Source organism: Rhinatrema bivittatum, chromosome 13, assembly GCF_901001135.1.
Source record: "Rhinatrema bivittatum chromosome 13, aRhiBiv1.1, whole genome shotgun sequence".
Classification (NCBI taxonomy): Eukaryota; Metazoa; Chordata; class Amphibia; order Gymnophiona; family Rhinatrematidae; genus Rhinatrema; species Rhinatrema bivittatum.
Genome location: NC_042627.1, coordinates 22,304,457 through 22,330,599, shown reverse-complemented (window position 1 = coordinate 22,330,599; position 26,143 = coordinate 22,304,457). Strand labels below are relative to the sequence as shown.

The window sequence follows — 26,143 nt, the reverse complement described above, 5'->3', positions numbered from 1 at the left end:
TCCCCTGCCATGTAAATTTACTTCTGCTATGGATGACGTGCAAGCAATAAAATAAAGACAAATAGACAACGGCAGGGTTTTAAGGGTCGAGGCTAACAGGGGAGAGAAGGGAGGCTATTAAACTAGGAGGGCTTGTAAGTCCTATTCCTTACTTGGGTGAACTGGGAATGAACTGATAAAACTGATAATGGTGTCAGCGCACATGTATCTTTTAAAATCCCCTCATATACAGGGTAGAAGCGGCATCTGTGCACATAGGCGTAAGTCCACTTAAAATTGCGTACACGTGCGCGCAGTCAGACTATTTTATAATGGGCGCATATACACACGTATGTTATAAAATAGGCATGCCCCTGTGTATAGGCCGACGAACGTGTGCACATGTGCACCCATGCACCTGTTTAAAAGTTACTGTCCCTATGTTTAACTTAATTTACATTAAGAGAGGTTTACATGGATGTGATATAGGCAAGAATGAGTCTTGTGAGTTGACTGATCAAAGACATGAGATGTAAGAAACTAGTTAGATAATTGTGAGTGAGGAATTAGACCCCAAAGGAATATAGAAGGTAAAAGGCTGGAGGTGTTATGATTCCTTTAAAACTATAACTCAGGGATTCTGAAATTTTTGGGCTCTGTTTGGGCTACTATCTGCTGTTTGGATCCTCTTCTTTCTATATTCATTCAAGAATACGAATTTTGAAAAAGAATACAATGAACCTCATTGCAGTGTAGACATTATCGCCCAGTTTCATATCTGTCTTATTTAGAGAAACTGGCTGAACATATACTTCCATAGGCAGTTATTACAGTTTACAGAGGCAGCAGGAGTTCTTTGGCTATGCAAATCTGGGTTTCGGATTGGCTGTAGCACTAAAACTGTTATGCTCAGGCTTGTGAACCCTTGGGCTGACGGGAGGATGGTATACCTTTGGAGAAGATCCGTAGGTTCTCCCGTCGGGAGGAGAGGCAGGAACAGAAGATGTGACCAGCTGACCCTCGGCACTGTGAACGCAGACGAAGAGTCGTGACACCAAGGAACGGAAGTGTGTCTTCGCCACTGGAAGTCCGCGGTCCCCCCAGGAGGAGGCCCGTACTTAGGTGGACCCTTTGAGAGGTCAAGGAAAGCGGATGTTCGGTGCAAGGGCTAACTGGAGCTTCACCCCTGGAAGCCTGCGGTCCCCCCCCGGGAGGAGCCCGTAGGGACCCGGGCTGCTGGGACTTAGATGCGCCCTTGGAGACGATGGTCAGGAAGAAGTCCAAGGTCAAGTGCCAGAGGGTCGTCGCTTACCAGTCCGGGGTCACACACCGAGGGATCACCATTTGCCAGTCCGAAGTCACACACCAGAGAATTACCGCTAGCCAATCCGAAGTCAGGAACCCCAAGACGAAACAGGAACAAGGAATCGAGACACTGGAACTCACCGAAGCAAGCAGACCTGACCAACGTAGGATGTTGCCAAGTCAAGGAATGAGCAGAGGAAGCCTCCTAATATACTTCCTCTGCTCTGGATCATTGGAAGCAGGTGAGTATCATTAAAGGGAGCAGGTCCCTTTAAATCAAGCAAGGGGGGCGCGGCCTCGTGCCTAAAGATGGCGGCGGCCATCTTGGATTTCCTCCGCAGAGGAAAGCCAGCAGAACGCCGCGAGGGAGGAGCAGGGACGGCTCCCTACCCAGCGGCCAGACTGCGGACCAGCACCGGAGTGACGGGCACCGGCCTGGGGGAATTAGTCAAGAGTTGCCGCGGTGGAGGTAGGGGGGCCGCGCCCGTGGCCATCCACGGGTGCGGAACACAACAAAAACACTGCTGTTATCTGCAATTAATGGTCCATATGAAAACAGATAAGAGCAGTCTGGGTATTCCGCGATTTATCCGCAGTGTTTGATATGCTTGGATCATAATTTAGTGTTGGCAAAGGTTGCAGGAAATTGGGGTGCAGGGAACTGTACTGGCATGTCGTCATCTTTTTAATTTTTTCAGCAAAAATCCCAAAAGGTTCTGTGTGCAGGTGAACACGCAGCACCAAGGGCTCTGAGGTGTGGAGTTTCCACAGGTTCAGCTCTGTCGCACCTGATATTTAACATTTGGCTCTGGTGTTAGCATTCAACACCAGAATCCCTAATGACTGCCATCTTTTTGCTGCTGACATCCAGCTGATCGCTATAGTGGATTCAGGCTCAGATTTCAGCAGTCTCTAATCTGAATCTTTGTTTACAAGCTATTGCATCTTGGTTATCATGTCATAAACCTAAGCCAAACCCTATGAAAACAGAGTTATTATGGATACATAAGAGACAGTATGTTTTTCCCAAAATTGCTGGGGTTGAAATGAAACCAAGTCAAGTGATGAGAAGGTTGGGTGTCTATTTAGATGAAAACCACATTATTAATCTTAAACTGGTATGGCAAGTTACACCATTTTTTCTTTTTGTCAAACAGTGATCTGTAAACTATCCAATAGTAGGCCGAATTGATTATTGCAATGCTTTGTACCAATTGAAGCTGCTGCTTCTTTTGTAGAGCACCACTGCTAAACTACTAGATAAGAAAAAACTACTTTGATCATGTTAAGCCAATACTGAGAGAATTACATTGGCTTGCAAATGGACAGCAGATGCAGTTTAACATTTTTTACCCCTGGCTTTAAAGTGTCTTCATTCTGCAGCCCCTAAATATAGAGCAGATTTGCTTTCTTACTACAACAAGCAGCACTGCAGGCTTAAAATTAGCAGGAAAGAGGGAAAGGCCGGTATTGCACGCGATAAGGCCCCAACGCATGTGATACCGGAAGCATCGCAGTGGTACAATTTAAATCAGGGGAAGGGGAGGAGGGTGGGCGGGGTTATGGCCCGGCAGTACTGCGGGAAATAACACCTTTTCCCATGGCGCTATGGTGGCGAAAGCGCATGGCCCGGCTGCAACCACCAGCTGCATACTTTCGCCCCCCGCCTCTTTTTTTTCCCGTGGGCCATCATTCCACTATATTTATAGCAGAATGATGAATCCCTTTGTATGGTACAAACAAATAAAATCTAAAACATAATTAAAACATGCCTTTTGTATGTGTGTAGAAAAGATCAGCAGAAAGAGCATAAACTAATGAAATCCCTATAATATCTGTGGTTTTTTTTAATATACATTAAAGCACAAAGCCAGGAATTTTAAATAATAAAAATAAAATTTATAAAAAAAAGTCTTTAAAAATATACCTTGTCCATCAACAGGAATGATTATCTCCTTTCTAATAAAATGGTGTCAAAACTCCAACCACCAGCTGGATACCTATATTTATTTATTTATTTAGCGTTTTTCTATACCGGCATTCATGATTAGAAACCACATCATGCCGGTTTACATACAACAAGGGGTGAGAACAAGAAACGAAACATAAACAAGTGCAAGCAGATCAAAAGTTACATTACAACAAGGGTCTTAAACTGGGAAGAGAAATTAGAATAAGAGAGCCGAACAGTAAGGATTACATTATTTACATTATAATGTGAAGTCTCTTGTATAGTTTGCTATCTCTTATAAAATTGCTATCTTTTAGTTCTGATCTGGGAAGGCTTGTTTAAATAGCCAAGTCTTAAGCCTTTTTCTAAAAGTCGGTAGGCATGGTTCTTGTCTCAGATCCGGAGGGATAGAATTCCATAATGAATATATGTAATATATTCTATATGTAATATATTCTATATGTAATATGAACTTGAAACACACAGTCTAGAAAAGTAGAAAAAGACTAAAAACAATGAGAAAGAAAAAAAGGAAGGAGAAAGAAAAAGGGGAAGAGGGTTAAAAGGAAAAGAATCAACATGGGGAAAAAAACCCACAGAAGAAGAAAGACATATGGGAGAGGAACAGGAAAGAAGAGGGGAGTAAAGGAAAGTTCTATAGCGCCCCCTGCCCTGCAATGCACCTTCAGACAGCAGCGCACACCACCTTTTCGGTTATTTGTACATAACAAGCCACATCTAATGGGGAGCGGGGGGCTCCTCCTAAACAAACAAGGCTTACTAATCAAAGCCAACATAACTATTTATGAATTGATAACACAATAGTAACACTGGGAAGGGGGAAAGGGATGGGGTGGAGGGGGAAAACCAAGGGAAGTGGAGGGGAAAGGAACAGGAAGGGAAGGGAAAAGGTGACAGGGAAGAGGAGAAGGGGGAAGGGGGAGGAACAGGGGTGTGTGGAGTAGTAAAGATTTTTCAGGCTTGCATATTAAGCAGTGTTCAACCCTTTTCCCTTTCTTCTCCTTCCCATCTTTATTATCTTATTATTATATCAATTTATATATATAGTTATGTCAGCTTTGATTTTTAAAGGTGGTGTGTTCTGTATTGCAGTGCAATAGCATCTCTAGAACTTTCTATGTGGGACTTACACGTTTTTCCCTTATTCCTATCTCCCTCTTCTCCTTTCGATGCCCCCTTTGTCTCTCTCCCATATATCATTTTTCCATTTTCCTATATCTGTTCTTTTTTCTTTCCCCTCCCTTTTTTCCTCTTTCCCTTTCTCCTCCCCTTCCTCTTTCTTATTTTTTTGTTTCTTCTCTTTTCCCCTCTTTCCTTCCTCATCGTTTTTTGTCTTTTCTATTTTGCCAGATTATGTATAGGCAATTTTCAAAAGGATTTACACATGTAAATGGGCTTTTGAAAATTGCTACTATTACACATGTAACTCCTTTGCAATTTCACTGAATTTTCAAAAGGTTGTATGTGCACAAGTGGGCTTTTGAAAATTGCTATGATATGTGCTATTTTTATGCACATAACTCCTTCAAAAATTCACTCCTGGGTGTTTCAATTCATACTAAATATAGGTATCCATCTGCTCAATTGACTTATCACCAATTTATCAGAAAGAAATTTATCATTCCCATTTATGGGGTGAGGCTGATAGAGATGGTATGTTTTTTTTAAAGTATTTTATTAATTTTTAAAATAATTTTTATAATTTATATTTTTGGCAATGCATTTGAGGCCATTTTAATGTATATAAACACATTTTCTAAGTACCACCAAATGGATTTAATTCATTTATTCTATGTTTTCTGCTGCAATTTTCTAACAACATATGTTTTAATGATGTTTTGGTTTTTCTATGTTTGTAACAGTTTTCATTTGTTTGACCTGTCCTGGCTGATATGGATAAGGTATATTGTATTTTTAGTTTTACTGTATGATTTATCTATTATTTTTTTATAGCATTATTGCCCAGCCCCTAATACAGGCGTTAACCTGTTGGGCTTTCTGTTTTACAGGGTCATTCAAAGTGTGTAATGGAGTTAACACCCATGATAAGGCCATAATGCACACGATAGTTATCGCAGCACATGACGTGAATGCAAATTTGGCAAATTTATTCAAAGGGGATGGACTGGGAGGGGTTTGGGCGGGATTAATAAAAATGAGGGGCATTATCGCACCATGCAATAATGTAACGCACGAATTTGTGAGGCATACATAGTAGTCAACTATTTATACTGCTATAGGAGAGCCAGATAGTAACTTGAGGTGAGGTTTTGGTGGTGGTGTAGGGTTTTGGGGCCAGTTTTACATGCCGAGTGAGATGTAAAAATGACACAGTACACCTCAGTGAAGATTTGATGTCATTTCGAGCGAGGAAAGTCACAGAAAGATGAGATTTCTACAATGTTCTCTCACCCTAGCTTGATGGACTCTCTACCAGGGTACTATCAAGCTAGGGCGAGAGAACAGTAATCTCATCTTAGTCTGACTTTTCTCACCCCAAATGATGTCAAATCTTCACTGATATGCACTGTGCTGTTCGTATGCCTCACTCTGCATGTAAAACTGGCCCCAAAACCCTACACCACCACCAAAACCTCACCTCAAGTTACTAGCTGGCTCTCCTATAGTGATATAAATAGTTGACTACTATAAAGGCCTTATAAAGAGGCTCTCTCTCTCTCGCCCTTAAAATAAATGTTATATTTGTTTTTATATAGATAGTTTATTTTTAATGTTATCTTCCTATAGATAGATAGATTATAAACAAAAAACGGCAGTACAAGCAATTGTGACGAACGTGTTCCTGGATGCTCGATATCTGGATTATGTAATAGTTATAAAATTCTCCCTTATCTAAATGATCCACCTAAAATTTTTTGGGGGCTGTTTTAGAGGTAACATTTTGCAATAATCCAAGGTGCATTTGGTGCACTTAGGGAATTTTAAAAGCCTTACATGGGCCAAAGTTGAGAGATATGTGCAGAAGTCGGGCCAGAGCACACTGCACAGATTTAAAAAAGCGCACATGTATACGCTTATCTCCTGGTACATGCACAACAGTTTTTTTCACAAAAGGGGAATGGCGTGGGCCTGGTCTGGGGGGAGCATAGGCATTTCTAGATTTCTCAATGAAATCTGCTAGTAAATATTTATGCGCATAGGCGCACTGGGGTCCTCTACTGTATAACTACTGGATGGCGTGTGAGTCCAGGAACAAAAAAAAAAAAAAAATAGGCTAGTTAGCGGGGTTTTAAGGGTGGGGGCTAACAGGGTAAAAGGGAGGCTAATTAACCTGGGGGATTAGGAAGTCCTCTCCTTTACCTGGACTAATTAGAAACGAACTGGGGAAACTGGTAACTGCGTTGGTGTGCGTTATCTACTAATATCCCTCTTCATAAACAGCAGAGAAGGCATTTGTGCGCACATGTTCACGTCCATATAAGATTGTGCACATGTATATGCATACAGCCTATTTTATACTTTGTGCGCATATATGCGCGTATGTCATAATATAGTTGCATCCTTTGGCGTGAGCCGGGATACATGCGTATATGTGCAGCCACACGGCTGTTTCAAATTTTCCGTCATAATCTTTTGGGGGGTTTTTTTTATGTCTGCAATGATTGGAATTTGTTGACTAGCCATCTATGGCAGTTCTAAACAACTTATTATGAGTGGGCTTTTCCCCCCATATTTATATTTTTTAGTTTTGTTGCTCTAAACTAATCTCATTACACAGCTTTCTACTATATAGTTTTATTATCTAACAGAGCTTATTACACAATAAGGTAAAAACACACTAGTGTTTTATATATACATAATTTGAATCAACAGTGTTCTGACTCTATTCTACTTTATTAAATTTTATTAAAGCCCTTTTTTTTTATACCATTAGCCTTTTTAGACACATTCTAACTACACTGTTTTATACATTCATTAAAAACATTGTTGCCTAACTAATGCACATAAATACAAAACCACCATTTAATTACAGAGGCTGAAAAAATTCCAGTGTTCAAAAGAGTGTCCTATCTACTTTCATGGATTAAAATGGGCTTTAAAATGTAATAAAGTAGTATAGAGCCAGAACTCTGTTGGTTCAACTTGTATTTATGTAGATTTGATCTGGTGAATTGAACCTGTATGGTTAAGATCGTTATACTAATATATATATATCCAGCAAGTTCAAATTCTTTCATTCTCTTGCTGTTGTATTGCTTTGCTTGGTTGCTTATAATTAGTAGGGACAAAGTGAAGTAGCATTTAATGTTTTGAATTAATCTTATGGAACCTGCTGCCACTTGAAATTCATTTGGAAGTTAAATTAAAGATTCACAAAAGTATTAGGCCTGGCTATTTGAGAGTATATCTGGGTTAAAGAAAGCTACTGGATTTGCAGAGTCATTAATCTGAGGTGAGAAAAAGTTGAGATCAAGAATCTTGGGTATTTTACATTTATTTTTATTTTTTAAATCACATGTGTGTGTTATGTTTTGTAAAGCTGTAAAATTGTGTTTATTAGGGATGTGAATCATTTTTATAACGAATTGAAATATTGTATGCTATTTCTTAATTCGTTATATATTAGTGAAAAACGTGAAACGAACACTTTTTCCCCAGATTTTTCGTGAAAATCATTTTTCGGGTTAGTGCGCGCTAACTCCTGTTAGCGGCATTAACAAAAAAAAATTATTTTTGTTATTTTTTTGCTACTTTTTGTTATTTTTTGTTAGTGCGCGCTACCGGGAGTTAGCACGCACTAAGCCGAAAAACAATTTTTTACTAAAAAGAAAATGCTGATCCATGGGAAAATGAGATTTTTCCACGGCCAGACGACCCCGAAAGCGCAAACTATCAGGCACCTGATGCAAATCCCTAGTGTTCATTGCCTTGTTATATAATTGATTACCTGCTTTACCTTATCATAACACAAAAAGAATATAAAAAAAATATAAATAACACATTTTAAATACCTGAGATTCCTATCTCAACTCTTACTCACCTCTGACTCTGCAAATCCAGTAGCTTACTTTAACCCAAGAACACTCTCAAATAGCCATGTTCATTTTAAGGCAAGGGTCCTAGACTTCAGGAAATCAAAATGGGGGAGTACCTTGAGGAGTCATTAGCAGGTTGGGAAAATCTAGGGCAGAGGTGGCCAACTCTGGTCCTCGAGAACCACAAACAGGCCAGGTTTTCAGGATATCCAAAATGAATATGCAAGAAAGAGATTTGCATACAGTAGAGGCAGTGCATGCAATGGGTACTTACAGTACTACAAAAAGCTTTAGAAGCTGGGCTTCTGATGGCCTTAGTTCTGCTGCTAGACGGCCAGGCTCTAGATCCTCTTCTGTGGTCGCTGTATGTTCTAAGCCAAAAGGAAAAACACCAGTGAAATGTGTTATGGATTAACAGAAGAGGTGAAGAAAGCCCATCCGGTCAGGAGTAGGATCCCCGGATCATTACTGCATGATAAACATGGTTTGGAAAGGATTCAAAACTGATGTAGGACATTGTAACACTATCTGAGTCTGCCAATCTCTGGCACTGGGAAAGGATACAGACATCATTCTTTAACAACAAAAAAAAAAGTTATCTTAAATTTTAAATAATATTTTAAAACGGTGTTATCTACTATCTAATATATCTTACTTGTTATTGACTGCAGGCCACTTGTGTGATTCTGGGCCATTGCTGTATGGGGTTTTTTTTGTTTGTTTGTTTGTTTGTTTTTTAATCATCTCCCATCTCAAACATTTACAGTCTGGCACTTTTTAAGAATGTAGCTCAACAATTCCCACTATTTGTGATACAAATTAAAACCAAACCAAAAGCAGGACATGACTATCTGTAAATTTACAGCCAGGAATCTGTGCAAACCACAGTGAGGATAACTTTCAAACAAATGCCCGCAGTGGCTTATACTCATATATATGGCCACGAGCAGATCTACGCAAGTATTTGATAATGTGTATATATCAAAATACACATCTATCTACCCTGCAACATACACGCTTATATAGGCTTCCACGCAAATACATGCAATGCAGTGAAACCATGTATAAGTCCCAATTTACGCATGTAAAGTCTGCTAATTTTAAAACATGCTGACGTAAATGAAATTAACCAGGTCATCAAGATCTTCCTGTTTCTTCATCCTGAACCCCCCCCCCCCCCCCCCCAAGTTCACCCACACCTCCCACCCAGTCAGTACTACCCAGTAAACATGTTTAATATCATTTATACCAGGTGGTCAATATTGAAAAGCCATTTAGATGGATAACTGAAAAGCAGGTATAAAAATATGCAAGTAAGTTGGCAAATGTATGTGTGTGTGTGTCTTTTAAAATAGCAGTTTGTGTGCACAAGTGTTGGCTCCGCCCAGAAACGTCCCTAGACTGCCCCTTTTTTTATGTGCGTATGTGTGCGTGAAAGTGAAAAATACACACTTATTTTCAACTTCAGAAAATACGGAGTATGCAAGTAGATGCTACTTACGTGTGTATATGCTAATTTTTATGCACAGGGACAGTAACTTTAAAACGAGTGTGCTGGCACCCATACACGTATAGGCGTGCGAGCAGACATACACTGGAATTTTAAATAATGAGCGTATTTGCAAGCGTAGGATTTAAAATAGATTTACTGCATGCAAGTGTGCGCCTAATTTTAAGCCGTTACTCAAGCAAACGTACTTCGTGTACCTTCCTTAGGACTCTGTCAGCTTTAACGCACGCAGGTAAGCAGATTTTATGTTCAATATGTTTTATTGAGTGGTCAAACCTTCAATGCATACATGTAACATATATAACCCGGGTAATACGTACAATACCCCAATTTCGATATAAACTTATACAATATTCTTACCCATACCTATGACCACCACTATCCACATTTTCTCCCTGTATAGACCATAGTACTACCCCATAGTACCATCCCCCCCCCACAGAAACTACAATTACAACCAATACAAAGAGAACATACCCCCCTCCCAGCGATCTATAGCCATGCAACCTAAAAGTCCAGTTGCGATCCCTCACTCCTATATTCAATCATTGAGGACCAGACTCCTTGCTTTATGTGGCAATTTTGAATATAGGCTTCCCACGTCTGCAAGAATAGTTTCCGGAGCCTCGGGGACGTTTTGGAAGCCAAATATTCATATTGCATCAAGCGATGAAATTGCAGTCGCCAGGTTCGGAATGATGGTCCCGTTTTTTCTTTCCAATTAAGCAAGATCACTTTTTTCCCCACGAGACCAGCTTTTTTAATCAGAGCCCTGAGGCTTGGATTAGGTACTAAAAAGCGTGTGATACAGTGAAATAACCACAAATACGGCGAATGAGGTAGGCATGCCTCCACCAATAATGCTAAGTAAGCAGTAATCTGTTGCCAATATCTTTGAGAGTACTGACAATCCCAAAAGACGTGAGCAAATGTCCCCTTCCCGTTGCCACAACGTGGACAATGATCTGAGCTTGCCAACCCTGCCTTGAAGGCAATGTGGGGGGAAATATAAGCCCTGTGTAAAAACTTGAGGTGCATCTCACGAAAGTATATATTACTGGTGACCGGTTTAACCCCCCTCACACTGCCCGCAAAGATACGTGCCGTCACCTGAAAACTACTCTCTCTATTCCAACGATCCACTGAAATCGCATATGAGTCCGTAGGGGACAATCTAGCCAACCCCCGATAATACGTGGAGAGAGTTGGCTCCTTAGTGGCATCTAACTTAAGAAAGCCATCAATCGCCTGAAAGGTCGCCCGATGTTGTTCGGGGTTTCCCAGGGATCTAACATAATGACCCAGTTGCATATAGCCAAAGCAATGTGAAGCTGATATCCCATACATCTCTTGTATGCTCTCAAAGGGCATATAAACCCCTGCAGCATCCAACACATGTCCCAAATACGTGACCCCCTTCGTCCACCAACTGGCGAAATAGGTGGTAGTGGACCCAGGTGTAAAATCCGGGTTTCCCCGTAGAGCAGTTAAATACGTACAACGTGGGGGTACTCCCAACACTTTGGTGAGATGCACCCACGCCCCTCGCAAAGGTCTCACCAACGGGTGGTTAATCAACAAGGGCGATATCTTGGTACCTTCGGCCATAAGAACAAAACTTAAAGCCAGGGGATTGGTAAAGGTATTTTCTGCCAGAACATTAATACATGAAGATTTCCCCAATATCCAGCCTCTGATTATACGCATCATCGCTGCGCACCCATAATTGTACAGGTTAGGGAGCCCCATACCACCCGCTTCCCAAGGCTGCTTTAACCAACGTAAAGGTATGGTAAGCGGATTTTAAAACATGCTCACGCGAGGGACATTCCCAGTTTTACCAAGTAGTCCATCAGTTTGCCACCAGTTTATCTCAAGGTCATCCAGACCCCTCTGGTTCTTCAACCTGCACTCCCCACAACTGACCCGGACCCCTCACCCTGTCGCGTTAGGCCTAAAAAGTGATTTCTGTAGACTCGCACCTCCTCAGGAGCAGCAGTAAATATTCACGCACGCTGCGGCCTCCGGGTTTTAAAATACGGATTTACGCACGTAATGTTTGACCCCGGCCCTGGAATGCCCATGCCCTGTCTGTCTCTCTTCAGCTCACACGCGTGCATATATGCACATAATTAGCAGCTTTTGATATCCATGTCGCTTTCACATTGCTTACATACTCATGCACATGGGCCTTTTAGCGTGCATGTTGCGTTTAAAATTTGGCCCGTCTTGTTTTGAAACTGTGCCCTAGTACATGCAGATTATGCACTGTTTAATGTTTTAAGAACCTAAGTACCGTGCTGAGTATCAGACCAAGATCCACCGAGCCCAGCATCCTGCCTCCGACAGTGGCCAGACTGGATCCCAAACAGTAGATTTATTTTTTGTTGCTCACTCTCATGGATAAGCAATGGCTTTCCCAAATCTGCCTGTCTACTAACCATTTATGGACTTTTCCAGAAACTTGTCCAAACCTCTCTTAAACCCTGCAATGGCAGTTGCCTGCATCACGTTCTCTGGCAGCAGATTCCACAGCTTGATTGAGCACTGAGTGAAATAGTACTTGCCACGATCTGGTTTAAAACTGCTGGTTGTCAGTTTGATGGAGTGTCCCCTTGTTTTAGTATTATTTGAAAGGGTAAATAATTGCTCCTTATTTACCTGTTTCACCCCACTCAAATGTATAAGCCTTTATCACAGCCCCCTCTCAGTCTTTCCCCCCCCCCAAGGTGAAGTGTTCTAACCTGCTTAGCCTTCTCCACCCCTTTTGTCATCTTTTGTTGCCCTTCTCTGTACTTTTTCAAGCTCCACTTTGCCTTCTGTGAGAGGAGGTGACCAGAACTGCTATCAAGGCGTGATTGCAATATGGATCAACATAGTGGTATTACAATAACCTCCATTTTATTCTCGCTTTCTCTCCAAAACAATTCCTAACTGCTTTTTTGACCACCACTGCACATTCAGACACCCAATACTCGGCCTAAACATGGCATGGGTTCACGTCATTGTATTAGTCCTGGCGGCCATTTTCACCTGAGGACGGGGACTCCTCAGACTGGAAGGAGCTCTTCCTGGTGCTCTGGCTGACACTGGAGTTTCTGCGGTTGCTGCACACATACTCTGCCTCCGGGAGAGGGGTAACAAGAGATGCCAGCGACACTGTCCTCCTCCACTTCACCTCTGGGGCAATCTCTGTCTATAGAAAACACAGTAGAGATGACAAGTGGATGAACTGACGTCCGAGTTCATGATGAGAAATATTTGACTTCTTCTATTTTTAATCCCATCCTTCATTTCAGTGAAACTGGTAACTTATGACCACTACTGGCCCATATGTTTTGGGACTGAAGAATCAGACAGGTGATGTTAAAATAAAGTTTTATTGCTTATATAAAGTACAGCTAGCAACCACTGTAATAAGGCCCATTTTCTTTGTGTTCCATCATTTTTTTTATTGATTTTAAATTGAGAATAATTTAATAGGACAATAAACACAGTAATAGGGATACATACAATTAAATGTCAGAGACACATTAGACAACATGTACCATAATGCAATCCAGCAGAGTATAAAGTCATTTCACCCCATTAATATATAGTCTTGGACGGGCCTTCAAATTTTACAAAACCTAAAAATTCAATTGCATTTTGTAGCTGCTACCACTTCATACCTGTAAACCAAGCATACAGAATTCCACCCAAAAACATCATTAATAAGAATAATCTTTCCAGCAAGAAAAAACTATTTTGGCAAGTTATGGATATTAACATTTAAACACCCATTACGTGTTGAGAAACCATCTGGAAGAGAAACTGATTTGCAACACACATGTTGATAAGACAAACTGAAATGAATATTAAGAATCTTCCTGACATTGTCTTCAAACAATTAATGATTAAGTGGCCCCACAGTATTCAAACAAAACAAAACAGCACCTATCTGAGACTGAACAATTTATTTTATGAAGCTTACTAGGAGTCCACCTAATACGCTGAGATCCAAAAGAGAGAGAGCATCTCACTATCTCCTCCCCAAAGAACTTCCATTGTTGTGATTCTGTGATTCCCATCTCCCACCCCCAGACCTTCCCCACCCCACTACGATGATGATAATAATTACTCATTAGAACTCTATGCAAATTAGATTCAGCATTTCTGCCTGCAGAAATCTTCAAGCAAGCATCCACAACCCTGCAGATTCAGATTGCCAAGACATCAAACACTGTTTTAGTTAAATGCATTTATAACAATAGGACAAAGTGAGGTGATATTGATGACAGAGCTCCTGAAACAAGAACACACAATCATCCTTCACAACATGCATCACAGCCCTTATACCCGCAGACCAGGAACACCAGTAAATCGGTATATTATTGACCTTAAAAGTAGGATTGTGCCTCGGGGAAAATAATTTGCATGAAGACCATTTTCTGTCCACCACACCATCAAAAAAAAAAAACAGAACACTTCCCGTGTAGCTGAAATGATAGGATTCGGCTGTAAATGTTTGTTTAATCTAGCCCCAGGAAAGTAATGTAACAATAAAGGAGCAATTGCCTTTTCTAAACAAACAAGGAAGATGGTCAAAGGCTTTGCAATATGAGAAAAAATTAGGAAAAATTAACCCCCTTACCCCTGGTATTTCAGAAGTTTCAGCTTCTTTAAAGCAGCGCGGGGTACTTTCTTGTGACATAGAAACCGGGTCATAAAACGTAACCAAAAACAAAACAGGAAACATTAAAAAGATAAATAACCTCAGGCGTGAAAGACAGGGCCCGGATTTAGGTTTAGGCAGCTGCCTCTGGTGCCAGATTTTTTGATAGGTGCCGGAACATTGCTGCTGCGCCTCCCTCTGACTCTGCCTGCCAGCCGCTTACCTAAAGTGGCCATGGCCCCATCCTGCGGTGGCAGCAACTTGAAAAAGTTAATTCAGCATGGGGGTTTTGCAGCCCATTTAGTGCACGCTCAAAGCCCTGCGTAGGAAGCCCCTGCGGGAGGAGAGGGTAGGGCCGCTGCAGGACCCAAGCTGAATTTACATTTTCAAGTTGCTGCTGCCGTGAGATGGGGGACACAGCCACTTTAAGTAAACAGCTGGGAAGGGTGGCCTGGGAGTGGACACTCCACCCTATCTCTCAGGGGAAGGATGAGGCACCTGCTGCCTTATCACGCCCCCCCCCCAAACACACAGACACCCATACTCTGCCTGTAGACACTGGGAAAGTATATCTAGTCCTGGTGAAAGATATGTTGATGTTTTCTCGTCTACGCCACCAAGACAAAAATCAGAAAGGCTATCATCATCTCCATATTCTCTTGCATGGATGTTTCCAGGTCTGATAAGAACCATATCCCTGGGTATTTTATACCACCAGATTTCCATGGAGAAGAATAGGGGTGAAACATCTTATTTAGAGACAAGAGCTCAGACTTAGCCAGAAATCCCAGTAAGACAGTCTAAAAGAGATAACTGAGTAAGGATGAACTTTCCAAAATATAATAAGAAGTCATCTGCATAAATTGAAATTTAAACATATTCCCCCCCTACAGAAATACCAAGCCCATCTAATTTTGGTGGATTAATTTACCCAAGTCCCTCTTAAGTGTAATAGCTAACACTTTAGCAAAGACATTGCAATCCATATCAATCAGTGAGATAGGTCCTATAATTTTGTATTTCCATTGGATCCCCGCCAGGTTTCTCTAATGCCACCAATGAGTGCATCGGAGGTATAGAAGTCTGGGGAGGGAGAGAAGACAGTGACCACTACCATCCATAGAGCAGCACTAAGACAAGGAGAAGATCTCCTCTAGCCCTCCCCCCCCCCCCCCCCCACACACACACACACACACAGTGCGACCAATGCAATACAGTGCGCTCAGCTGAGCACACTGTATAACCCGCAGTTGGACACGGATTGTATAGGCACTAACTAATTCCCTTATGCAATAAGAGGATTAGCGCTTCTACAATGCGCGTCCAACGCAGAATGAAACCAATAGTGCTCATCACATGCAAATACATGTGAATGAGGCTATTAGCTATTCACTCCCTATACAAAAAAAAAAAAAATGTGCATCTAGGGTGCACATTTTAGCAATCAGAAATTAACGCCTGCCCAGAGCAGGTGTTAACTGTTGAGCGCTCCTAAAACTAGTACAGAAAAGCAGAAAAAAACCTTGCTTTTCTGTACTGCCTCTTACTTAATATCATTGGGATATTAACTAGGAGGAACAACTCTTAAAAAAAAAAGTTTAAAAAAGCCCCTGCAGTCAGGTGCAGGAAGCGGATGCTCAGTTGACAAGCATCCGGTTCCTGAACCCCTGGCAAATCCACGAGTTAGGAAAACAGACACTGATAAATTCAGCATCCATTTTCCGAACCTGACTGCCCCACTGTAAGGAGTGAATAAATCAATATTAGAATGTTGGGCACTTAATATTAATTTATTCACTCCTTCATATTGCCCATTGGTCCTTTTCACTGACATGTATCAATGAAAGGACCAATCCCCTTTCAGGACAGCCTTCTGAAAGGTGATTGGTCCTTTCACTGACATGTGACAATGAAGGGAGCAATCGGCAATAAGTGAAGGAGTGAATAAATTAATATTAAGTGCCCAACACTCTAATATTGATTTATTCACTCCTTACAGCGTCTGTTTTCTTAACCGGGGAACAGCCACCGACGGCATCCGCTTCCTGCACCTGACTGCAGGGGCTTTTCTCAACTTTTTTTTTTTTTTTTTTTAAAGAGTTGTTCCTCCTAGTTAATATCCCAACGATATTAAGTAGGAGGCAGTACAGAAAAGCAGGGTTTTTTCTGCTTTTCTGTATTAGTTTTAGCAGCGCTCAACAGTTAACACTTGCTCTGGGCAGGCGTTAATTTCTGATCGCTAAAATGTGCACCCTAGACGCACATGTTTTTTTTTTTTTTTTTTTATAGGGAGTGAATAGCTAATAGCCTCATTGACGTGCATTTGCATGTGATGAGCGCTATTAGTTTCACTCTGCGTTGGACGCGCATTGTAGAGGCACTAATTCCCTTATTGTTTTCAGCGCAACTTTTTTGCAACGTCCCCACTGTGGGGAGCCATAAGGCAAGGCCAAGAACAGGTTGTCACAGTGGGAAGCCTCAGCCAGAGGTAGACTGGTTCATCATGAAATGCCTCCTGGTTGGAAACTCCCAGAAATACAGTGCTGATCATTTCTAGCTGCATACCAGGGAGCCCAAGCATATCCGTGAGAAAAAAAAAAATACTTTCACAGAAATGTAGAATATATAAACAAAAGAAAGATATCACATACAAAATTGTGAGGTGGCAAAATATTCCAGACCATTTGAAAAATGTGGGGATGTTTGGAAGCTTGTTTGGGGGCATAAGTTGGAAAGAGGAGAGAAGCAGAGGCTGTTGCTGAACATTTGTCTTACTGAAGGCACAGAATCCATTTCTTCTACATATTCTTTTACACTCAAACTTTTCTTACTTGAAGGCTGTAAAGAAAAAGGGAGAAAATAAATCACATTTCACGTATGCTTGAGATTTCCGGGAAGAGATATTTCAGGTGCTCCCCATCCATGTTGGTGTCAGACACTACCCCCTGTGTTGCATTTGTCCATGAACCAGCAGGGGACATGCCTTCTCTCTAGTGCTGCTTGAACACGCCCAGTTCTTGGTGCTATCTAGGATTGGTACAGTATCTGCAAAGTTCTCAGTGCTAATATGTACTATAGGTCAGGCACAGTATATTTGCCATGTTCTTCTTGATTCTACCAATGATAGATATAAAATATATTGGGTTCCTAACCCCACTCATGGTGAGAACAAGGCATGTCAGAGTTCTGTTGCTAGTCAGATTAATGCCGCTGTCCTTGTCAGGTTCATGTACTAGGGGTGTGCATTCGTTTCCTACGTATTGTGAATCCGCAACGTATAGGGCCGTATTTATGGGGAACCGAGACGTATCGCGATTCCCCACGAATACAACGAATCTTCGCCGAATTATTCGGCTGTCTAAAGGAGCGAATTTAAACAACCCCCCCTACCCTCCTGACCCCCCCCCCCCCCAAGACTTACCAAAACTCCCTGGTGGTCCAGCGAGGGGGTCTGGGAGCCATCTCCTGCACTCACGCCCTCAAATGCCAGCATTCAAAATGGCGCCTATAGCCTTTGACCTTACTATGTCACAGGGACTACCGGTGCCATTGGTCAGCCCCTGTCACATGGTAGGAGCAATGGATGGCCGGCGCCCAAGATGGCACAAGATAGTAAGGTCAAAGGCTATCGGCGTCATTTTGAATGCCAGCAGCCGAGGGCGCGAGTGAGGAGATGGCTCCCAGACCCCCCGCTGGACCACCAGGGAGTTTTGGTAAGTCTTAGGGGGGGGGGGGGTCAGGAGGGTGGGGGGTTGTAGTTAATTCAGTTTTACCCAGGAAATGAATAAGAATTAACACATGATATATGGGGGCCCCCTTGCCGAATGCAACGTATCTGCCCCCCCCGACGAATACGAATCCCGAATGCAATGTATGGCATCCCTCTGCACATCCCTATCATGTACTGCTCCTTTGGGCTTCCAGCTTGGTTGGAACCGGCCTCTACTTGATTATGGTACCATAAGCCTTCATTTGTTATTACCTGGGGGAAGGGGAGATTCCTCCTCTTTGACAGCTTCATACCTAATGCAGTCATTGCAGTGATCATTCCTAGCCAGAGGCCACGGTTTTTAGCTTCCTCTGGAACCCAGTACTTGTGCACCCGAAGTTAAGCCAGCAGGTGGCACAGTTGAGCAATGGCTGAGACTTCTTCTGCAGCACCCCCAGCCCTGGTTCGCCCGGGGAGCAGAAACCTGGCCCAGGAATCAAACCCAGGCCTTCGGAACGGCAGCGCACAGCATTTGTCACTGAACCACAGAGCTGGCTCAGACATTTTTAAAATGCATTTTGAATGCCGTCCCGATGGCTCATTGGCAAGGGCTGTGCATTTCCATGTAGAAGGTCTCAGGTTTCCAGATTGGGCCTTCCACACACTGGCTTGGCTGGAGATTTTGCGGAAGCATCATTTATTTATTTATTTGCAGCTTGATAGTCCACAGTTATTCTTATACATCTAAGCAGGTTACAATACTACTTAGCATCATAACAATACATATAAAAGTACATTACCCACCCCACCCCAACATTTCCAGACAGATCAGCCCCCACTAAAATCATCCACCCCCAATCACACTCAGTCTCCTCTATATAAAGGTCCTCCTGAACTACCACGCTTTTAATCACTGCCTATATTTCAAATAGCTTAATTTGCCACGAATTTCCAGAGGAAGAATGTTCCAAAGAGAAGGTGCAACACAGCTAAAAGCCACATTCAACGTAACTGCTAGATGGGTCAGCCCTTTAAGTAATAACTGAGAAACATATCAAGGACCAGGCTGGAACGTACCAAGCTGAAGCTGCTGATGCTTGAGCTTGTACCACAGCCTCTGTAGGAGGGGGGAATCATGGCCATTAACAAGGGTGACACCTGGTGGTGGGATTTAGAGCCTATGATACAAGGTTCTGGGAGAAGCCCTAGTGCTTGGCTTCCGGCCTCAGGACTTTTGCTGAAATTGGCCAGACCAGAAACAGTGGTAGGATCTATTAAAACGGGGGGGGGGGGGGGGGGGGGAATCTGTAGGACGTTGTGAATGAAGGTTCACGGTGCCAGAATCCCAGCACTGGCTTCCAAATCAGCTGGAAGAAAAGAAGAGAAAGGAGAAACTGAAGGCAATTGAAAGGTTTACCTGAAGATGCTTACAGACCGTCTTCAGCACATCGTACACGCTGTCTCTGGACAGTAGGGACACAAAGATGTACTAATTTACACAAAAAAAAATAAAAACAGAAGGAGAAAATTAATTCAGCATGCGCTCTTCTGGAATTTTTCCCTCAGCAGAGCCTTCTCAGTGGTAGGACCACACCTTTAACCCTCTCCTGAGGACCCAGAGGCTCCACTACCACCCTTCCAGAAAATGCACAACTTGTGTTTCCTGGTTTGTTATTGTATTGCTCAGGAGGAATTTTGAATTTTCTGTTGCTGGAATTCTTGGTCCATTGGACACCTAATTTTATAACATGAACGTATAAACTGTCTATTCTCTGCCTTGAGAGGCCAATAATATGCTGACCTACAATTTTAAAGACAAATGTCTGCCTGGAAGATCCGACGCTAATATTTCTGGTGCCCTTCATATTCACCCTTCCCTAACAGAGCATGCGGATAGGCAGATTTGTATAGGTCGGTGTGAGGCAAGCGAGGGGGGGAGTGGGGGAAGGAATGAGATGGAAAGCAAACTACCAAGGTCCAACCTGATGGGGCAATGCTTGCTTAACACAACCCCCACTTTAGCAGGAGACCTGGGGGTCTAGAAAAAAAACTCACGTTGCCTTTACCTTAAGCAAACTACACTGAGCGGTTCAAGAACCGCGGCATCGTACGGTCACATCATCTCTGCACCAACGAGCTTAGAATATAAGAGATTCTGCACACAGGAGTTATACGGTTTGCTGAATGGATCAGGGAATTACATTTTTCTGTTTCTGGCTCAGTGTTGCAAAGACTATGCTGCACTACCATCTCTCCTCGCTATACCAGCAGTAGAAAGCAGGTAGACTGTATAACCGCATAAGGGAGCTCCCAATATCGGAAAGCTCTGAAGAACGGGGTTTTTTTGGGGAAATTGAACAGTCACGTCTTAATTCCTCCATGAACGGAACTGAGTAAGCCATTCTAACAGCAGGACAATGACTTTTTTTTTTTTTTTTTAATTATTTGGGAGTGTAGTAATGCGTTGGTGGAGAAGCTGATGATCTCAGGAAAGAGGAAGAGCCAATCAGAGGGGACGGGACAGACCCATGAAAGACAGCAAATGATTCTCTGTACCTTCCTGCTGGCCGTGGTGGTGATCGTAAGCCCATTCGGAAGGAGGCGAGCCGTTTTATGTTTTTTCACCAACTTCACAGAGACCACAGGGATCACAACCTGAAATTAAAATTTTACTTTACTGTCATATATGTAGGGACCTTCGATTTCAATTTTTAATTTTCTTTTGTCTGGGCATTTCAATGTCATAGCAGAAAAGTCAGTAGGAAAAATGATTTTGATGTAGCACACATCAGAAAAGTTAAGAAATCAGTGAAAAATATTTTGTTCAAACAGTGAAATTTCCAGACCAAACAAAATAAAAATTGAAAACAAAGGTCGGTCTCTATATACATGAGCAATACTTACAAATGTTAACCCTGCTGTTTTAAATGTAATTATATAGACAACTCATTAAAATACCTGACAAAGACTGAGGAATAAAGTTGCAAGTGCAATCACAGCCTTAGTTTTTTTGTTTTTTTTTTTTAAATTAGGTGTCCTTTTACTTCTCCACTCCAGATCCTGATGTCCACAGTCCACCATGCACCACAAGCAAAGAGGGATCTCAGTGAGAACTAAGGAGAACTGGAATGAGATCCAAAGCCAGTGGGGTAGATTTTATAAATATACGCGCGCTTACTTTTATTCACGCACCAGGCGCGAACAAAAGTACGCCGGATTTTATAAGATACGCACGTAGCCGCGCGTATCTTATAAAATCCAGGGTTGGTGCGCGCAAAGGGGTGCACATTTGTGCAACTTGCACGCGCCGAGCCCTGCGCGCGCTGCTCGGAGGGGACTTTCCTTCTACCCCCCCCGCACCTTCCCCTCCCTATCCCCCCCCGGCCCTATCTTAACCTTCCCCCTACCTTTGTTGTTAAAGTTACGCCTGCCAGAGGCAGGCTGGCGCACCATCACCCGACCCAGGGGCTGGTCCGGAAGCCTCGACCATGCCCCCAGGCCGGCACCACGCCCCCGACACACCCCCCGGAATGCCCCGAAATTCGCAACACCCACCCGACACGCCCCCCTTGCGAAGCCTCGGGACTTGCGCGTGCTGCCGAGCCTATGCAAAATAGGCTCGGCGTGCGCAGGGGCGTTTTAAAAGGGTTACACGCGTAACCCTTTTAAAATCCGGCCCAGTATGTATAGCTCTAAACACAGTGCTGAAACCCTCTTATAAGCAAGCAAATGATCTCTCATTCATTCTTCCAACAGAGACCACAAAGCCTATCTGAGCAGTTCTGGCATTCAAAGGATAGCAGTGAGGCTACTGTTTCTAACCAATACTGTGTTTCACACTGATGCACTAACATATTATATATTGTCTTAATCCTGACATGGGTGTTTTAGTTGAAGCTAACTTGACAAATATGCTAGTTTTAAATAGATGCCTCAATAAAATTTAGCTGGCAACTATTATTTGAAACCAACATCAGATCCTCAGATATTTTTTTTTGCAATTAGAAATATAAAAGCTTGCTGAATATTGAAAAGTGCATAATTTTAGCTGTAGAAGTCTTAACCATTCCCCAAAGAACTAGGGCACAGGCTCCCAAACCCAACCTGGAGGACCCCACCCACCAGTTGGGATTTTAGGATATCCATAATGAATGTGCATGAAATAAAATTTGCATACTGTGGAGGCAGTGCATTCAAATTTACCTCATGCATATTCATTGTGGACATCCTGAAAACCCAACTGGCTAGAAGTCCTCCAGGACAGGTTTGGGAACCCCTGAACTAGGGTAATCATCAATTTGGAAAATCAATATCCTTCTCTCTTCTTCCATTATCCCAAGTCAGAGATGCGAGCAGAGGGTGATAGGGAAACTAGAGAAGCAGATATTAAGAACAGTTTGGTTCTTTTTAAAGGATCTGGCTGCATTAAAATAGATTAACACAGCTAAATAGAGCTATTTAAAAATTACACCCCCCCTCATCCAATGCAAGGAAAAAGTCTGCAAACTGTGAAACAGCATGGGTGCTTCTGCCCATACCAGTAAAAGGCACACCCAGGTGTGCGGTTAGGGAAGGAACAGGAAAGTACACAGGTACAAGATACCTTTGCTACCCACCAGCACCAAACTCCACTGGGAGTTTCCCTTTGAAAATGAGCATGTAAGTGCAAGCTGACCATAATGTTTGAAAATTACCCTCAGTTGTAGCTCTCAGCATCTGAATGCTCACTATGAAAGAGTTACAGCTATTTTCCACGTTGAAATATGCCAATACCTAGTGTTTGCATTCATGTCATGCAGAGTGATGGAGGCATATTGATTTATGGATGTTTCCACCATAATATACGGCACATGTATAAACAGAGTAAGAGGAAGGTTAATTGACAATATATTTCAGACATGAAGCTGGAAAACTGAAAGCAGATGAATTACCTTAATGTCCTTTCCAAAGAGGCTGGCATAGAAGCAAAGCCAATTGTGGGAAATGTAGAGGCGCCCTTGAATGAAGATGTCCTTCTGAAGAGCACAGGAATACACTGCAAAAAGAACGAAGCTCACAGATCACAGCCCTCCACCCAACACGCCAAGGACAAGAACTTCATGCTGAGAACAAATAGCAAATCTACAAGTACACGGAAAAAACACAACATATCAAAGAAATGCATAATGCATACAAAGTGATGGAGAGTTCTAGTAACTGGATGTTTTGCAGCTTGTGACACTTATGGGACCATTGTAAGAATTAGCCACATGACAACATGTATGCGCTTTCTGTATCAAAGGTCCCTTGTGACATCTGAGGAAAGGACCTTTGTGGAGTGGAAGTCACATTTGTCTCTGGATAATTCTTAGATCAGTCCAATAAAATGGATCATAAGCTGCAAGGAAAACATGTATGACACATACATGACATACACAAAGCAAAGCCAAGAACCAAGACTAAACCTTTGAATAAATGTGCATGCACTATTTAAGAAAACATGGCTAGATTAGGGATGGGCAAACCTCAGCCCGCAGGCCAAACCCAGCCCAATGACAGGCTTTTCCCAGTCATCTTCCTACTCAATTTGCCCCATTATAACCGGTCCTTGCAATGATATCAACAATGGACTGACATTGCGGCCCTTTGTTGATGACATCAACCTTGATGTCAGCAGTCATAACCCCCTTAGAGGTGTAGTAGCGTAGGAGAGCAGCATGACTGGTGGGTCAGGAAGAGGAAGAGCATCATGGCCCCACTGGAATCGGCAGGGTAGCCGGAACAGAAAGCGGAGTAGCATTGCTGTCCTGCCGGATTCGGCTGCATGGCCTTAGAGGAGGAGCATTGTGGCCCCACTGAAACTGGCAGCTTGGGCAGCAGGGCCTTAGGTTAGGAGGAGCAGTGTGGCGTGGCTCTCTCAAGGCCATATTTGGGTCAGCCACAGGGGCTGAAGATGGAGGCTGCTGCTGGAGGCGGAGAAAAGAGTGAGAGAGACAGCAAGTGTGTGTGTGGTCTGTATGTGTACATGTGTGTGTGTATATATGTGTGTGTGTGTATATATGTGTGTGTGTGCGCGCACACGCACGCAACAACCCCTTCTTCCTCTCTCCCTGCTAATCTATGACAATCTCAGGGCATCTGGAAACCAAAAATTCCCAGGTATGGAGAGCGGGGAATTTTTTAAAATTCTTACTAATTTTAATTATTGGGTATTATTTGATGTGTCTTTTTTGAAATATTTTATGGGTGTTTGGAACATTTTTATACAAGTTTTGAGCTATTTGTTAACTGTTTTGAATTATTCTTGTTATTGGTATGGTTGCTGCTCTGGTCCTCTCACTATACAATACACTTGCCATTGTAACTGCCACGCCCACCCCCAACGGATTTCTAAAGGGGCACCCCTCCTAGCCCCTGGTTTCGATAAGCACCAGTAATGTGGCTCTGTTTAAAAAAAACCCAAAAACTATACACTTTGGCTACCCCTGGTCTAGCTAAAGAACAAATAGGATACATTATTTAACCCTAAGGAGACACCAGATGGCACTGCAGATATAGAAGAGCACGGAGGCCTTTTCTAATGGGACTTGAGGTTTAACATTAACAGAATTTTCAAAGGAGTTACACATGTAAATGTAACATACTATCGTAGCAATTTTCAAAAGCCATTTATCCGCATTAAGTGCATTTAATGTGGGTAAAACCAGGGTGGAAGAGGAATTGGATTCAGACATCAACCAACATGGGCCCAAACTTTTACATTCTGGGATACTGATAATATGCAGACATAAGCGAAAAAGTACAGGACTGCTTCTAAGGCCAAGCCCATAAGCAAAACACGTCAGCACCGTCTGAATTTTTCGAGGTGGCTCATCAACCAGTAAAAATGTTGCTAGCATGGAGATAACTGTCCAGCAAGCTTCTTATGGTAGCAACTGCCGCTCCGTGCAGACCGGATGGACCATTTGGTCCTTTTCTGCCGTCTTTACTATGTAGCAATTTTGAAAACCCCACTTACACATGGGTAAAGTGCATTTACACATGTAAAACCCAGTTTTAGGAGGGTAAATGCGTTTGAAAAGCAGGCCCTAAGGATTTTGCTATGAGGTCCAGTGTGTATGTGCTGCCCGTGCGAGAGACAGTTTAGGACCTAGTGTAGTATTCGAGTGTTGCTTTTTATAGATAGGGTTGTTACTGTTTGAGTGCTGGAAATGATGATATGGAAGGTTTACTCTGTTGTAATTATCATGGAGTTTATTCATGGCTCTCTGTGAGTCAAGGCCACACTCAGCGCACTTTATGAGACGTGTGATGCCACATGGGATCCAAGTTGGGTTTTTTTTTTTGCAGTGCATGTAAAATATAATATACAAGCTTAAGGGATAATTTTACCTCAGAACATTGCACTTTGAATGTCCTTTTCCATATAAAATCTCCCATTTTAGGTTGAGAAAGTGGTTAATACATTTTAAAATGGGAAAAAAAAAAACAATTTTTAATTGTGATGGAAGGAGAGGGGAGGCGAAAGTTGGTAAGGTTTGTCTAGGGCATCTAATACAGTTTCACTGGCCCTAGGAGTGTGCCACATCCCCGGGGAGGGGGGGGGGGGGCAGATGATGGGAGTGTGGCAGGATCGACAACTTCCTAAAAAATAAAAGTGTCAGTGCTAACATATTACCTCTCCTTTGAGATCACTGCCCCCTCTCCCTTCTCCAGCATTGCAAATCGGGCCAATCTTCAAACGGGACAACCCCACCCCACCCCCAACAGGCCCCCTCTTGGTGATTTCACCTGCACCACACTTTGGGGGAGGGGGGGTGCCATTTCATTCCTCATCTCAGGCAGCAGATTGCCTTGAACCGCTCCTGGAAGGGAAGACAACTAGCAGGAAGGGAAGACAAATAGCAAGAATAAAAAAAGTAGGACAATAGCTCTCTGCGCTGCCAGAACTTCAGAATTATCTGCCCCTTACTAACAGTATTTACCCTTGGTTGGCCCGGCAATCAGGGCCTTCACCTGCTCATCTTGCCAGAGTGTG

General features: G+C 42.7%; 1 protein-coding gene across 1 annotated transcript in view; it reads right to left on the bottom strand.

The window, feature by feature from the left end:
• Window positions 1-26,143, bottom strand: part of GRAMD2A (GRAM domain containing 2A) — a 92,744-nt gene that overhangs the window by 7,324 nt on the left and 59,277 nt on the right. The window contains exons 5-10 of the mRNA XM_029575336.1: window positions 23,058-23,161; window positions 20,683-20,781; window positions 19,544-19,615; window positions 17,193-17,255; window positions 12,797-12,959; window positions 8,528-8,624 (exon numbers count right to left, since the gene is read on the bottom strand). Coding sequence (XP_029431196.1) covers window positions 8,528-8,624; window positions 12,797-12,959; window positions 17,193-17,255; window positions 19,544-19,615; window positions 20,683-20,781; window positions 23,058-23,161 — 598 coding nt within the window. The remainder of the gene's footprint in view (window positions 1-8,527; window positions 8,625-12,796; window positions 12,960-17,192; window positions 17,256-19,543; window positions 19,616-20,682; window positions 20,782-23,057; window positions 23,162-26,143) is intronic.